The sequence below is a fragment of the Cydia splendana genome, chromosome 27, assembly GCF_910591565.1.
Source record: "Cydia splendana chromosome 27, ilCydSple1.2, whole genome shotgun sequence".
Lineage (NCBI taxonomy): Eukaryota > Metazoa > Arthropoda > Insecta > Lepidoptera > Tortricidae > Cydia > Cydia splendana.
The window spans coordinates 1,220,348-1,237,385 of NC_085986.1; the positions used below are offsets into that span (position 1 = coordinate 1,220,348).

The following is a 17,038-nucleotide window of genomic DNA, read 5'->3' on the forward strand; positions in this document are numbered from 1 at the left end:
ATTTCATTTATTTCAATTCTGCCCTTCTTCCACACCTCTGCTTCTTTCCTCCTTCTCTGCTCTTCTTCTGCGTTTGTTGTTCTTCTTTTTGAAGTGAAAACTTCTTTAATGGCGCTGTGCACTTTTTGAGGTGGGGAAAAATGTTAAACTCGAGACAGCGTAAGGCGTAACCCTCTCTTTCTACCGCGCGGCGAAAATGTATGCTCAAGCCTGCTGTTTCGTTTAGGCGGCGCAGGGCGCTTGCGTGACGTCAGTGACGTCACGTGTGACGGACAATGTCATTGTTTTTCTTTTTTTGATTTAAATGCCATCTAGTGAGTTTCCCTCAAACTGGTATTAATATAACTGTAGTACTCACAGTGATGTGCATAGGGGTTTCAAGTAATGCGACGAAATAACGCTAGATGGCGTTAACCTCAATTATACATAGTGCTGCAGACATTTTGCACTAGATGGCGCTGTTATTAATATTTTGAGTTACAATGTCGTTGAGTTTTCACTTCTGCCGGCACTCCCGGAGTGCAACCCGTTTTTTTTTCTTGTTTTTATTCTTTGCTCCTTTCTTTCTTTTTGTGTTCTTACCTTCGGCCTCGCACAGCTAAGGGGCTATATAAATTATGTCATCATATCATAAATTACGTCATTTCAAATTAGGGGCGGAGGGGGGGCCTGGACATCGGATGATGGTAGCATGACGTAGGAGGAAACGGGGTCATTCGAAGCATGATTTTTGGATGATATTAGGGGGGGGAGCCGAAAATCGGCAAAAATCGATGACGTAATTTATGAACAGCCCCTAAACTGCGGAATGAACTTTTCCACCCCGCTACGATCTTCAAACCATCAAGAAACGAACGTACTCCCGTCTTAAAGGCCGGCGACGCACTTACAACCGTTCTGGCCCCTATTTCACCACCGTGACAGGTGCGACAATTGTCGACATCACTGTTACTGACGTCACAGGCCTCCATAGGCGACGGTAACCGCTTACCATCAGACGGGCGGTATGTTTGTTTGCCATCAACATGTAAATTAAAAAAAAACTCCACTATATCGCCAGTTAATAAGTACTTATTTTGCGAAGCTAATGACAATTGTCACAAGAAACACGACAATTGTCACGAAATTCCGACACAGAACTCATTTGTTGTCAAGAATTACCGAAAGTTCTTTTAAATCTTGTGACAATTGTCATCATTATCATCATAAACATCGCAAGAGAAATACTTGTTTTTTGCCAATATAATAAAGTTTTTTAAATAATACAATGATGGTGGCAAACAGGAATACGGCCCGCCCGATGGTAACACTATCTACTCTACTGACACTATCTACTCACTACGTAATGTAAAGCGTTCAAAGGCTTAATAATTTATTATTTACTACAAGAGACATCTTTATGAAAATAACCAATATGAACATTCAGATTCTTTTTAGACTTGAACCTTTTTTCACAATGCTCGCAAGGATATGGTCTTTCACCCAAGTGCAATCTCACATGCCGATCCAGCTCATACTTAAACACAAAACCTTTACTACATATATCGCACTTATAAGGTTCTTTTGTTGAGTGCTGTTTCAACGTATGGTATTTCCATGCCTTCTTACTTTTAAACTTCAGATCACAAGCATCACATGAGAATGGGGTTTCCATACTGTGAATAGCTACATAGTGACTTTTCAGTTGACTGTTTGTACAAAATCTAGAATCACATTCCGAGCATTTAAAAGACTTTTCCTTGCCCTTTTCATGATTTTCCCTGTGACGTCTCAATTCCCAGTTATTATAATAAGCTTTTTTGCAAATGTCACATTTATAGTTTTTCTGGCCAGTGTGTACTTTCATATGACCTTTTAACGCTTGCTCCCTCGGATACTGTTTGTCGCAAAACTTGCATTTGTATGGCTTCGCATCACTATGCGAAATTAGATGATTATTTAGCTTGCTGCGAGCAACAAATTGTTTCCCGCAAAGCGGGCACGGAATGCATTGATTATTATGGAGTTTCATATGTTGATAATAACTCCACTGTGATGTGAATAGTTTCTCACAATATTCACATTGTATTTGATTGTCAGCATGTTTATCTATATGTGTTTTTAATGTGGTAAATGATTTAAGTCTTGCATCGCAGATATAGCATGTGAAGCCATTAATGTTATGCTTCTTTTTGTGTTCTTCTAGCAGTTCTGGCGTAGGATAAGTCTCAGGACAGACGCTACAGCTGTATAGCTGCTCTGATATGTTTGGTTCGGTCCAGGCATGTGTGTTGAGGTGGTCACCCACTTTAGAAATATTGTCAAAGATTGCTCCGCAAATATGGCATGGATATTGAGTGGAGGCTCCTGGTGTATCTGTGAGCAAAATTTAATTTTAAATCATTAATATCGTAACAACTGGGCATAGGAAGCATTAAGTCGGGAGTTGTGGAGATCCAGGGGAGAGAATTTTGCCCAGAAATTGGACACTCAAATAGGTTAACAACTTACCTTTATTACATTCTTTGCTTCCATCATCCTTCTTTGCTTCGGAAACTACTTTTTCTTCTGCAATAAAAATATCACGCCTTTCTTTTTCAGTGTCAACAATTTTTTCGTGATTTTGGCATTCTGCGTATTGAACTTTAACTTCTGGATATAAATCGAATTCCGATTTAACAGTAACGTGTTCAATTTTTAATTCTGTCATGATTTAAGTTAATATTGATTACATTGTCCGATAAAAAGACTATTTATTTACAATTACATGTATATTTTTTTATGGACCATCAGCTGGCCAAAGAAATATGACGCTTTTTGACCACTTTTTGACGTACAATCGTGCCACAGATAGTCATAGATCGAATATCAAAAGGTGCAACGGGTGCTTCAGGTCAGAATCAGGCTGGCCAATGTATGAATAACATAGACCTAGTATTACATAGATGAGCTATACGCGTGCCTCCGTGAGGGACAAAACATACGCAAAGCGACAATATTAAAAACACGTTTTAACATTCCTAACAACAAACCAAAAACAATCTACATAATTCGGTCGGGTTATTTGTTGCCCACCATAAACCATACTAATAAAAAGGTGGGGAACAAACAAAAAGTGAGACTATGACAAGGACAAGCAATAATACCGCTTTCTCTGCTACTCTTACTGAAATTTCCATAAGTGCATCTCGTTCGGTCGTTTGGCCCCTCCCCCGTATCATCTCTAGTTATTGTACCTCTATGATGAATAATTATTTTAAAAGCTGGCTTCTACAGCACCATGAAGTTATAAGATGGAGTGAACTGTCACTTTTTTTGCCATACTAAATTTAACCTTATCACCGAGCCAGAAAGACGTTCTTACCAGACTAGAGAAAACGGTCCACTTGAGATAGCAAAGGTGGGTCGCGGTGTCTCACTCGCACATGTTGCCAATGTTAAAAATATACCATTGTGGTAGTATTTATATCAATATACTACTAAAGTTAAATACCTTCTTATATTATTTAAGTGCTTTATTTAGAGTAAGGTTCTGATATCTTTTAAGAAATTTGTAAATAATTATGATGTCAATATTATTAACTGATTTAACCAAGCATGTGCACAACAAAAAAAACATTAATTTTGATATGGTAGACATTGTAGTAACTTTGAATATTAATTGGTATCCCTAACGTGTGATGCAATGTTATCAAAACACGTGAATGAAAAATTTCTTAAAAATGGTGAATAAATGTTGCGTTAAAGGTTGTAGGAGTGAAAGAATTTCTAATTGTGGAATATTGTTTCACAAGGAAGCCACAATTATTACATTTTGCGATAAAAATACAAGTCAACATTGTCAAACTCATTAGGGTGACCATGATGTCGGCACGATGAGAATCAGTGTTACACAATTCTTATTACGTACTTAAAAGTAAGTTTATATGAATAGGTATGTATTTATTTCGGCATGTTTAAATTGGTGAAATGAGAGCCAATACAAATAAATAATTGCCAAAATTGAAATCCAAAGTCCTTAAACACTACAGACACATTTATACATTGTTATAATAATAAAAAAACACATTGATAATAAAAGAAAAATAGAACTTTATGGTAATTTACTGACTTTTGGGACGATACCAGAAACGTTACTGGGAATTTACCGTCTTTGGAAAATTTACTGGGAAATGCACATCACTCGTTTCTTTACATTTCACGACTCTTCTCTTTTCGCACAGATGGCCTACCACCGTGAACACCGAGGTTCGCAAATTGCGGGCATCTTTCTCATTTACTCCTATAAAGGAATAATTACAGAGACAGAGAAAGATGCTCGTCAAACGATGCAAACTTCGGTGTCTATGCTCCAGTGACAAGCGTCCTAGTTAAAAACTATAGCAAACGGGCGTAGCGGTCCCACGCGACCCTGTGGCAGTGGCGGATTTGCCCTAAGGCCGAGTAGGCCCGGGCCTAGGGCGGCCAGATATTTTAAGCGGCAGTCTATATGATGGGTGCGGCGGCTAGTGCTTGCTATGAAGGGCCTGGGACCTAACGCGGCAAAGACTGTAAAAAGCTCTCAGGACAGTAGGGGTGTCCTGAGAGCCTACCCCGAGCCGCTTTCGACGTGTTGCCTCTTTGTAGCACTTTCGTACCATAGACCTATATAATAGGGACAAGACATATTGTTCTATACGTACAATTGCTTATAGAAATAGCACCCTTTTTGACGGCACACACATAAATATATATCTATCTCGTTTTTACTCAGCACTGTAACCCTTAGCAAAAAAAGATGACAGTATTTCAGTACGTACATAAAGTGTTCCATGAAAATACGTAAATACCTAATGCGGCCGAAAATCCGCCATGTTTAGTCACCCAAATGTCATTGTCTGTCAGTTCAGCCGGTACTTGTCCTGTCAAAAAGTCGTGGTGAAAATTAAAATTATTAATTATCTTTCAATATTTTGTTTGTGATTGACAATAATTGAAGCCAAATGTGAATAATTACGTCGCGAATATGCCAGTGTGTAGTGTATTAGGGTGCGGCATAAGAAAACCACCAAATCAGCCATCTTTAACCATACACAGGTACGCTATAATTTACATGAAAAATATTGGTTATTGTTAATGTTCCTGGGAAATTTAAGGATGTTTCACATTATAAATAGCAAGGTTCTTCTGTGCAGTTATAGATCATGAAGTGATTGGATTTATTTAACTATATTTTTACGCTTAAATAATGTAAACATTTCAGCTAGGGTTGTACTTTATTTATCGACTTTGATATCGATATATTATGATTGCCTATTTATATTTTCTTATTTTATTATGCTACCCCGCTTCAAACCAACTAAATTATCTTAATTTAATAATTAAATCATTTTTTATAGGTTACCAAGAAATGAACATAAAAAGAAAGACTGGCTGGAGATGGAGACCCTGACCGACTCTCGGGAGCACTCGGGTAACTCGGGTCCGTGGGGTCGTTACTCCACAAGCTGCCCTGCGGGCTTTTTTATATTATTATTATAGTTTTTTTATAGTTTTATAGTTATTCGACATTAAGAGACCATATACATATAGTTGTAATTTATAAAATGGTTAATGTATTGTTATTATTTTTGCTTGTATGTAAATTCAATGTTGACGTATAAAAATTCCCTTGTGGCCTATTTGCTGAATAAATGTTGAAGAAGTTGAAGAGCGGAAGTCATTCCTTATTATTGTAATAAAAAAAATGTTCTGAAGGTGTTTTGTTTTTTTTTTTCACCCGTCGCTTAATAAGCTTGAATTTTGTATCGCTCTCACTTATAGATATGGCGCACCAAGGTCGAGGTGCAGTGCGGTAGTGTGTTACAGACTTTAGGGTTAACAACACAACGAAATTGATTGTAATAGAGAGGTAAAGTCCAAGAAAAACACGTACACTTATTCTGACATCCAAAACAGATGGCGCTGTACTGCGCCATGTGTTTTGCGGTCACTAAGTTGTCAAACGGCAACTTTTGAAAATCAGAGTTACCGCAAAAATCGCAATATGTATTGAGTAGTACAGCGTCATCTGGTTTACCTGTCAAATTTGAAGCACGAAATTGTCCTAGACTCCACACATCTTACTCAATCAAAGTATCTTTTCACATAACAATATACTAATAAAGAATTTTTATTTATTTACTTACTTGCTATTAAAACATAAACTCCACAAATAATACATACTTAGTATTTTAAATAAAATGAGCCGAACACGTTAAAAAGTTATCGATGTATCGATAAAACCTAGTAGCAGTAAAAATCTTCTGGGCAGCACTAAAACCGCCATGTTTTGTTCCCGGATGACGTCACACTGGCACGCATTTTTCGTTGACGTTTCACTTCCATAGGTTTCATATTTCAGTGTTTCGTACGTAAGTGTGACAGAGGGGCGACACGTCGAACGCGGTTCGCGGTAGACCCTCTGGTTCTGTCAGCATATCTGTCTCTCTATCTCTCTCACTCATACCTGTATTCTTGACAGACGTTACGGCGGACCACCTTCCTGAGGATCGACCATGTTCGTGGTCCAGCATCTACGCCTATTAATAACAGTTTTTAGAACAACTAAATTAAGTACCTAAGGTTGTGTGAAGCGTTATACAGAAGAGAAAAAAAAACTATATCCATCCCTTTTTAGGCCATAATACTAGTACAGCGAAAATACAGTATGATTCTTTATAACTGATATAACTATGCATGAATAAGAAAAGATCCTGGCCAAACTATTATTCAATGTTATCCTAATATCCCACATACATATGACTTATGGTCACCCTAATTAGAAAGAGATGCAACGGCCCACCTTGACTTCTCATGTGGACACACTTTTTGGCTAATGTACACTATCCGGTTTACTCTCTAGGTCCGTGGTTACAACATGAATCTAGTATTAAACTGGATTGGGCATGAGTGGTGGGGACAACTGACAGAACGGGATAGTCTTAAGGCCCCAGTACACAATGGGCCATCGCCGGCCATTCCAAGGCACGCATTTATGCGCTAGAGGGAGCAAGTGATATTGCTATCTCATTCTACCGCATGGCTGCGTTCCTTAGAGTGGCCGGCAATGGCCCATTGTGTACTGGGGCCTTAACGTATCTTTCAGTAGGAGTAGCAGAGAAAGCGCTATTATTGTTTGTCCTTGTCACAGTCTCACATATTTTTTGTTCCTCACCGTTTTTTTAGTATGGATAATGGTGGGCAACAAATAAATTCGACCAATCATAGTGACGCATTGCGTATGTTTTGTCCCTCACGGAGGCGCGCGTATACCACTTCTATAGGATCCTACCTTCTATGTGTTACAACCATTTTTTTTTTTTTAATAAATTCAAATGACCTGGGTATTATACTTGCAGCCATACTTGCAGCAAAACTAAGTGGCGAGTCAGGTCAAAATGCCATCTCTTTCACTGTTGGTTGGTCTTAACAAGGGTAAAGGAGATAGCCTTATGACCTGACTCGCCACATAGCGCTCAATGCACTAAAGAATGGAGGGTAGAGCAGGCCATCACAAACTCTTTTTCAAAAAAATAAAACTCTATTCTCTACCTCAACTGACATTAAAGAGAAGAAAAGTCAATACAATTGACAGTTTTGATTTTAAATGCATTGTATTCATAAATTTTTACTGTTGTCAAACATTTTGGTATATTTTAATGTCTTCCGTGTTTAGAGGTCATCTGCTGAAGAGCCTCGTTGTGTTTGGTTCGCAGTATCGGCGGCTGTCCACCAAGCAAGGTTTTTATTTCTGAGACATCCTCAGATCCTCACAATCATTCTCATTCTCATCTTCTAAAGCCCGCTTCACACTCGTGCGCGAAGCCGCGATCGCGAGTGTGTAGTCGATTTTGCAGATCTGCGAACTCGACTCCACACTCGCGTTCGCGGCTTCGCGCCGCGATTCGCGCACGAGTGTGGAGCGGGCTTAAGGTCGCGGTCCGGTATGCCCGCCTGCTACATCTTGTAGATGTGACCCTTAGGCTGTATTTCCACCAAAGATGTGCGAGGATGTGTAGCGAGAGACATGTTTGTTAAGAACCAATAGAAAATTGGCAACGCGAGAGACATGTTTGTTAAGAACCAATAGAAAATTGGCAACTAGAGCTGCATCTCTGAAAACATAGCCTTAAGACCATAATCCCGCCGCATAAGCCGTTTTGTCGCCGAAATAGTGTTTAGTTTTAAGTTTATAAAATACATATGTATGTTAGTCTGCCAGGTCCCTATTTGTAATATGGGCCTTTATGCCTGATTAAAATTTCTAAATAATAAATAATAACTTCTTCAGGATGTCCACGAACGAAAAACATCCTGTTATCAACGTTAGGCGTAATCGGGGCTGGTGCAGGGGCGCTCCTATACGCTCTCGAGAACGCCGTGGAGGCCGCTGGGTACGTGGACGCGGCCCACTTCCCCCATCAGCCGTGGAACCACTATGGCTGGACTCAGGCGCTGGACCACGCCAGCATCCGGCGCGGTTATGAGGTTTACAAACAGGTAACTTTACTAAAAGGTTGGAAAGGCATTACTGCAACAGAGGGCCTTGGCTCTCTTGTACTCCAAAAGGACTAGCCTTACGGGCAATAAGAATAGGGCATGAATGGACCAGTATAGCGGTGTGACACCGCTACAACGCGATTGGTTGATGAGTTCGCATCACACGCGCGATTGGACGCTACTAGTTGCGATAGGCTGCACGATTGACTTGAATTCGTGAGTGACACCGCTGGACTAGTACCATTTTTAGTGGCCGTATAAATGGCGTGGCCGTGGCGTCGATTTTCGCAGACAGCGAAATCGACTCCACACTCGCGTTCGCGGCTTCGCCCGCGATTCCCGCGCATAGTCTGGAGGGGGCTTAATGCCAATGCCAATTATGGATGGCGTAATATAACAGAGAAAGATGCCCGCAATTTGCGACCTTCGGTGTTCGCGGTAGGCCCTCTGTATTGCATCAGCGCGACACTACTTGGAATTTTGTGATAAGCCCCCTCCAGACTATGCGCGTGAATCGCGGGCGAAGCCGCGAACGCGAGTGTGGAGTCGATTTCGCAGGTCTGCGTTCAGGACTCCATACTCGCGTTCGCGGCTTTGCGCCGCGATTCGCGCACGAGTGTGGAGGAGGCTATATTGTGAACTGCTTGCTACACCCTTTTCAAGGTCCATATATATGTATAAAAAACCTGGTATGCAAATAAAGATCTGTATCTCCAAGGCCTTCGCGCTAGGCGCTCAACAGCACCGGAGTTCAGTGCAAAGAATATAATAGTATAATACTCACTAGGAGAAGAACGGTAACTCCATACAAAAAAATGTCCCCAACCGTTTATACGTTTATACTAGTGGCGCCGTCGTTGTGTACCAATGGAACTAAAGTTGACAACCGGTTTAGCCTGGCGGGTATTGGTAGGTATAGGTCATTGATATAGAATAAGAACTGGATACCCAATCAGCCGCAAAAAATGGCCCCGCAAAAGTAACGTTAAAACAGATCACGCGTTACTTTTTCGTTTAGTCTTGTATGGACCGCTCAAATGTGAAGTTGTCAACAATGTCGTAAAAATATGCAAAAATAACAATGATAAAACAAGGAAAAAGCATGGAATGTATTTCTTTCGGTTAGTGCTTTGGATAGCATTACATAATTTATGTAATCTGGTGGTAATTTCATGGTTTTGAATAAATTATTTTGTTAGTACCAAAGAAGGGATGTGAAGGAACAAAAATCTAATGAGTCGATGTGAGGTTAATACTTTTTTATTTTTATATGGAATTCGTAACATATAATATTATGTTTAAATTCAAGATTTCCAAGAAAACCTATGCGACGTGCAGAGTGGACTGCTATTATAGCAAGAGATAGGGGTGATGCAGTTTTAAACAAAGGCAAAACGGCACTTGTGTGTTCAGCCCATTTCCTTGTTTCCGACATATACACGACCAATAAGGTCATCGACTAACTGTAAATGCTAAACCTGTCTGAACACAGTGACAACCACAGGATTTTTTGATAAAGACCATAACCAATCAGTACCAGTAGCGACCTAAATGTCCCCGTGCACTATATTGCAAAGAACTAAAGCGCGAAGAGTATTATGTAGATCTAAAATACACAGTTATTTAATAAGTTGAATTTATTTCAAGGAAAATAGTATTTAAAGACGAATGCTTACTTATTAAAAATAAATTTGTTTTATGATAACTTACAAGGGTTGTTACCATGAATTAATTTTATTTGAACTCCCGATCAAATTAAATTTGTTTCATTTATTACTTTGATTTTTCTGTACAGTAATACTTATTAAAATGTACCAAAGGGACTCTATTCGTTCATTATTCTCGTTTGACGTTGTTTGACGTAAATACAATGGTGACGTTACGTTTAGTGCCATCGGACTTAAAAGTTTTAACAGTGTTGGTACTAATGTTTACAAATTTGACACTTAATGCTTACGACAGTAAGTTCTTTTCCGTACAAAATATTTATCTTGACTCAAAATTTACGTAAGCGTTTTTATCATCAATGCAAATTTTCCGCTAATGTCATTCTGACCCACATTTTGTTGACGTTTTTGTTCCGCTCTGTGTGTCTATTTCTAATATTAAGTCAGTGGTATAGGTAGTAATTCTGTTGATAAAGATATTTGTTATCTTCATATCACGAAATATATGAAAGATGCTAATATTACCCCTTGTTTGTGGTATTATCAATCGATTTAAATAAAAGGCATATTTATGTTTATAACATTATATTATTTTATTTATTAAAAAAAATGTTTTACATATAGAAATATACACTGAAAATTATACCCTGACAACTTAATAAAAAAATTGACATTAATAAAGCGCATCAAAGTCTTCAGTATAATACAAATAACTTTGGGCATGCCTACCTATTACACTTTACACACACAGATACACTACACTTTACACACGGCATTTTACACAGATTTCCAACTTGTATTCATACATTTCTTCACGGTTAATTAATACGCTTTCCAGATGCGTTATGATGCGGTTCCTTCTGAACCCACTAAAGCTATGAATTTCGCTCAAATATGTATCTTCAACAGCCGTTGCTCCGCATTTAGCACATTTTCTATGTGCATTGCTGTAATCCATGTAGGTACAAACTTACAGAGTCTTAAGTGGTAGTACCGCTATGTTGTATTTATTATTTAAAGATTTAATAAATAAAATTTTCGTTATGAACTTTAACCACAGCAGTTGGACAGAGTCATTGACAATTATATTTTTTTACTATGGTGGGTAGACGTACCTACCCTCCATATATTTTATGAACCTTGATAAAGACAGTTGGAAGCAAATATTCATTATAAAACTTAATCGCGTGTAGTTAAGTTTTAAGTGTTTTAAGTCCCGTTTTATGATTAATAATTTAAAATTCGTGAAAATTTAAATCTTAGTTTGGAGCAATGTTGCTGTAGAAAAATGTTTTTATTTTGATTACTGGCAACTTTTTCTAGGAGGCCAAAGCACACATAGAAGCTTCAGGCGCATACATGCGTAATTATTTGGGGACATAACTTTCTTAGGAAGTGAACAGAGGGGCTACCGCGAAAACCGAAATTCGCAAATTGCGGGGATCTTACTCTTTTACTCCAATGAAGGCGTAATTAGAGTGACAGAGAAAAATGCCCGCAATTGACGATTTTCGGTATTGGCGGTAGCCCTACAGGCCTTGGTTCAGTGCCACTTAACTTTAACCACAGAATAAATAATAGTACTGCCATATTATACAGAAAGGACACTTCCTACAAAAGCGAAGTTTTACAGGAATTCAGGGACGAATTTGCTATTTTTTTCTAATGTATGGCACTATCCCTTTAGGCTATTTAGGGTTGTCACATATAATATATAGAGACGGTGTCTCAGCGAGCTGTCACTGTTGCCACTTTTGTTTAGTGTACGATTAACAATGTGGCCCACCTTGCTGCAGCCATGTCGATAAAGTCATATCGATAAACTATCGACATTTCTTGCAATTTTAATTTTACTTCAAAGGTTTAACGGTACCTAAAATGAACAAAAACGCTTTTATTCTTTATTGTGGTTATCAGATCACAATTTTATAGTCACGCCCCAGCAGGGAACCAAGGGAAAGTTCAGATATTTAATTAAAATACATAAATACCTCCTAAAATAGGTGTTCCGCAATAATTGAATTATATTATTATATTATAATATATTCATTATCCATTAGCATTTCAATTATGTTTATGTTTAACGAAGATATTGAAGCTTCAATTAATCGCTATTTCGTTCCGCTGTGTAGCGTTTATCGATATATAACATGATTAAAATCGACTTTTCACATCCCTAAAAGAGCACACATATACGCTTTTACGCACACATACACAGCCTGGGCGCATCAAGAAAGGCAACAGATGATTTGAAGTCCACCTTGTCAACAGTATGGTTGTCCTTTTTTGACAAACGGCATTTTTAAAAGAGCGAGGAGAGAGAAATGATACTAGTTGCTGCGACGTGAAAGAGAACAGAAAACGTTGGGCCCTTGGGTTGTCAAAATTCACGTCATTATCTTATCTGTGGTCGTGCACGCAAAAGGACGTCAAGTGGTGCCAACCCTAAGCCCCCATTCACGGGCGCTTACAACGCGTGTTAAAAAAGCGTTTGAATGACACAAATGGATACATGTGTATTTATTCACACGACAGCGGTGGCGCTTTTTATCAAGCGTTGTTGTATTTTCGACTTTAAGCCTTGGTCGTTAAATCGAATTTAGAGTGCGGACAGATTCAAGCGCTTTTTAAACGCGCGTTGAAAAAGCTGTCGTGCGAATGGGTGCTTATTTGCTCTTAAGCCCGCTCGACACTCGTGCGCGAAACGCGGCGCGAAGGCGAGAACGCGAGTGTGGAGTCGGATTCGCTGATCTGAGAAATCGACTCCACAGTCGCGTTCGCGGCTTCGGCCCGCGATTCGCGCACGAGTGTGGGGCGGGCTTTAGCAATGCTGAGCCGAACGGAGCCGAGTTTGCCCGAAGGGAGCAGTGTCTCCCTGCTTTAACCAAACGTCTCATTGCCACGCCATTTCGTCGACTAAATAGTGTTTAGTTTTAAGTTTATAAAATACATATATATATGTTAGTCTGTAAGGTATTTAATTTTGTAATATATAGGCCTTGTTGCCTGATTTAAATTTCAGGTATGTAAAGTGTGCCACTCCTGCGAATACATAGCGTTCCGCAACCTGGTGGGCGTGACGCACACAGAGGAGGAGGCCAAGGCGGAGGCCGCTGAAGTGATGGTGAAAGACGGGCCCGACGAGACCGGAGAGTACTTCGAGAGGCCAGGTTAATAGTGGTAACACACTATCGCACCGCATCGGGACCTTGGTGCGTCGCACCCATAAGTGAGAGCAGTGGCAGTGGCAGACCCCTTACTACATGGATGTCAGTTATTAAAAAGGATCTCTCCAGTAACAATTTAGATCCAGCAACGACCCAGAAACGATATCTCTGGAGAAGGAGGATTAGGAGAGCCGACCCCAATTAGAAATGGGACAAGGCCGGAAGAAGAAGAAGCACCCATAAGTGAGAGCGAGAAACAGATATCTCTTCCTCGCTCTCACTTATGGGTCCGACGCATCAAGGTCGCGGTGCGGTGCGATAGTGTGATACGGCCGTAATACGCGATCAAGTCCCGTTTTCGTATATCTTTTTCCTTGCGTTATCCCGGCATTTTTGCCACAGCTCATGGGAGCCTGGGGTCCGTTTGACAACTAATTCCAAGAATGAAGTAGGCACTAGTTTTTACGAAAGCGACTGCCATCTGACCTTCCAACCCATCACAGAAAACCGATTACCATACGGAGCGTAAGCGATTGGCAAGTTGCCTACGCGGCCAGCGGGCGCAGCATGGTTCCATTTTTATCGCTTGCTGCGCTGCTTATTGTATGTGCAGTACTTGCATGAAAATCATCGTTTAAATAAAGAACTTATTCAAAGAGAACAAGATAAACAATTGCATGACTTTTCAATTGCGATTACTGCATATGTTGTTAGCACGGCAGACTTTCGCACTTACATACTTATCAAGCCCCCTCCAGACTATGCGCGTGAATCGCGGGCGAAGCCGCGAACGCGAGTGTGGAGTCGATTTTCGCAGACAGCGAAATCGACTCCACACTCGCGTTCGCGGCTTCGCCCGCGATTCACGCGGATAGTCTGGAGGGGGCTTGAGAACGTGACATGCATGCTGACAAATAAAAATGCGACCGTGCTACCGCCGCAGGTGATGATAGCGTTTTATTGCAACGACACATTTTCAAGTCACTTCTCATTTGTCAATAGGGAGTATTACTGCAATGTTCTGCCGCCAGAGTGCAGCACTAATTTGTTTAGTAAACCATAGAGTAACTTATACATACTAGGTCTTAAACAGTTTTTTGACAAGTTTTCACTATGACATTCATGCACCAAGGCGCTTTGTTTACAGGTGGCCTACCGCGAAACGCGAAAATCGAAATTTCTTTATCTGCCTCTCTATCGATCGAATAAGCAAGAGTGATAGAGAGGCAGAAACCGAACTTTCGATTGTCGTGTTTCACGGTAGGCCATGTGATTGACCTAGTGACGCATGATGTGTCATTGATGATGTCAATGAGGTTTGTTTACTGTATGTGCTAGTGGTGCCACCTACGCAGAGCTTTGCCTAATATTCCCTATTGACTAATTCTTATTTCCAGGCCGTCTGTCTGACTACTTCCCAAGCCCGTATCCGAACGAGAACGCGGGACGCTACGCTAACAACGGCTCCTATCCTCCGGACCTCTCCCTCATAGTGCTCGGCAGACACGGCGGCGAAGACTACATCTTTTCGTTGCTCACAGGTATACAAAGGGTCAGGGAATAGGGGTACCTTAAGCCTGCTCCACACTCGTGCGCGAATCGCGGCGCGAAGCCGCGAACGCGAGTGTGGAGTCGATTTCTTGGCGTCTCTTTACGTGCACGACCACAGATAGCTTGAATTTTGACAACCCTAAATAGCCGAAAGGGATAGTGCCATATATTAGAAACGGACAGCATGATTCGACCCTGAACCGCTGTCAAACTTCGGTTTTGTAGGAAGTTTCCTTTCTGTACGGTAGTACTATTATTTATTCTGTGATAATATGTCGTCAGGATACTGCCCCGCCCCAGCCGGTGTGGTCCTCCGAGAGGGCCAGAACTACAACCCCTTCTTCCCGGGCGGAGCCATAGCTATGGCAGAGGTAATATCACAACGCTTAGAAAATAAAGGAAAGAAAATGCCCGGTGCCAAGTCCTTAGACTAAAGCCCGCTCCACACTCGTGCGCGAATCGCGTGGAGTCCATTTCGCGGATCTGAGACATCGACTCCACACTCGCGTTCGCGTGTGGATTGTGCGCTCTGAAATTGGTTGTCACAGCGCCATCTGTTTTAGAGTGAGGGAACTAACGCGCACAACTGCTTAATAGACTGGACTCCAAAGCGGCATACGTCTTCAAATTCAAAAGCTATAACGTGTTGACGGACTTGCCTTGTAGACGGTCTTGCCCACAGTGACCTTACCTTTATTTACCGACGTTTCGACACAGAGGGGCTACCGCGAAAATCGAAGTTCGCAAATTGCGGGGATCTTTCTCTTTTACTCCAATGAAGGCGTAATTAGAGTGACAGAGAAAATTGCCCGCAATTTGCGAACTTCGATTTTCGCGGTTACAGCCCAGGTTTCACTGGTGGCAAATTTCGCGTTAGACCCGTCTATAAATGTGAGTTAATATGTGTTCAAAACGCGAAAGTTTTAAATATTATATTTTAATTGCCGTGTTTCACGGTGGGCTCGGTGGGCCATGTGATTGACCTAGTGACGCATGATGTGTCATTGATAATGTCAATGAGGTTTGTTTACTGTATGTGCTAGTGGTGCCACCTACGCAGAGCTTTGCCTAATATTCCTTATTTGTCCCAATTTGCGATAAAGTTTTTGCCATTATTTGGTACGTTTTAGAGTGAAATTGTAAAACTGTTACCAGGTACTTGAGAACTTCGCCGTCGAATACACGGACGGGACGTGCGCGACGCAGGCGCAGATGGCCAAAGATGTGGCCACGTTCCTGCGCTGGACGTCTGAGCCGGAGCTGGACGACCGCCGGCAGATGTCCATCAGGTACCAACTATACTCTGTATCAAAGATGTCGCCACGTTCCTTCGCTGGACCTCCTAGCCGGAGCTGGACGAGCGCCGGCAGATGCCCATCGGGTACCAACTATACTCTGTATCTTTAGGTATTTAAATAAAAGTTTTTGAACAACGCAAAATCAACTCTATTTCGTACATTGTAGGTTCAAATTTATGTTTTTTCGTACAGTACCTACACAGATGGCCCTTTAAATTTTTGACATACGCACGTATATAGCGCTAGTTACCGCACTAGGGCGGTAAATTAGCACTATACTTATCATATGTACTATAAGCCCCCATTCGCACGACAGCTTTTTCAACGCGCGTTAAAAAAGCGCTTGAATCTGTCCGCACTCTAAATTCGATTTAACGACCAAGGCTTAAAGTCGAAAATCCAACAACGCTTGATAAAAAGCGCCACCGCTGTCTTGTGAATACATACATGGGTCTCCATTTGTGTCATTCAAACGCTTTTTTAACGCGCGTTGAAAAAGCTGCCGTGTGAATGGGGCCTAAAAGTACTTTTTTTCCTGCAGGCTCTGCCTCTGGTTCACCCTAGCCTGCGCGATGACGTGGTTCTTCACCAAACATAAGTGGACGACCATGAAATCAAGGAAAATCGCTTACAAGCCCGTCTCCAAGTGAAGCGAAATTAATGTTTTTGAATTATATGATACTTAATGTATCTAGTATTTATGTATAGACTACGATTATACAGGACTCGAAAGCCCGCTCCACACTCGTGCGCGAATCGCGGCGCGAAGCCGCGAACGCGAGTGTGGAGTCGTGTTCGCAGATCTGCGAAATCGACTCTGCGTTCGCGTTACGGAATTGCTTCCAATAGTTTGGAA

General features: G+C 41.0%; 2 protein-coding genes across 3 annotated transcripts in view; one reads left to right on the top strand and one right to left on the bottom strand.

Annotated features, from left to right (window-relative positions):
* Window positions 1–1,370: 1,370 nt before the first annotated feature.
* Window positions 1,371–17,038, bottom strand: part of LOC134803863 (zinc finger protein 99-like) — a 28,236-nt gene continuing 12,568 nt past the window's right edge. The window contains exons 1-2 of one of the 2 annotated variants that reach the window (XM_063776690.1): window positions 2,491–2,761; window positions 1,371–2,355 (exon numbers count right to left, since the gene is read on the bottom strand). In XM_063776690.1, coding sequence (XP_063632760.1) covers window positions 1,376–2,355; window positions 2,491–2,689 — 1,179 coding nt within the window. In that variant the 5' untranslated portion in view covers window positions 2,690–2,761 and the 3' untranslated portion in view covers window positions 1,371–1,375. Of the gene's footprint in view, window positions 2,356–2,490; window positions 2,762–17,038 lie in introns of those variants that run through there. The other variant, XM_063776689.1, reaches the window with a different exon arrangement.
* LOC134803638 (cytochrome c1, heme protein, mitochondrial-like) lies at window positions 7,542–16,832 on the top strand. Its single transcript, XM_063776422.1, has 7 exons — window positions 7,542–7,740; window positions 8,291–8,499; window positions 13,189–13,336; window positions 14,731–14,874; window positions 15,167–15,255; window positions 16,040–16,173; window positions 16,724–16,832. Exons 1-7 carry the CDS (start codon window positions 7,659–7,661, stop codon window positions 16,830–16,832), a joined length of 915 nt encoding a protein of 304 aa, XP_063632492.1. The 5' UTR covers window positions 7,542–7,658.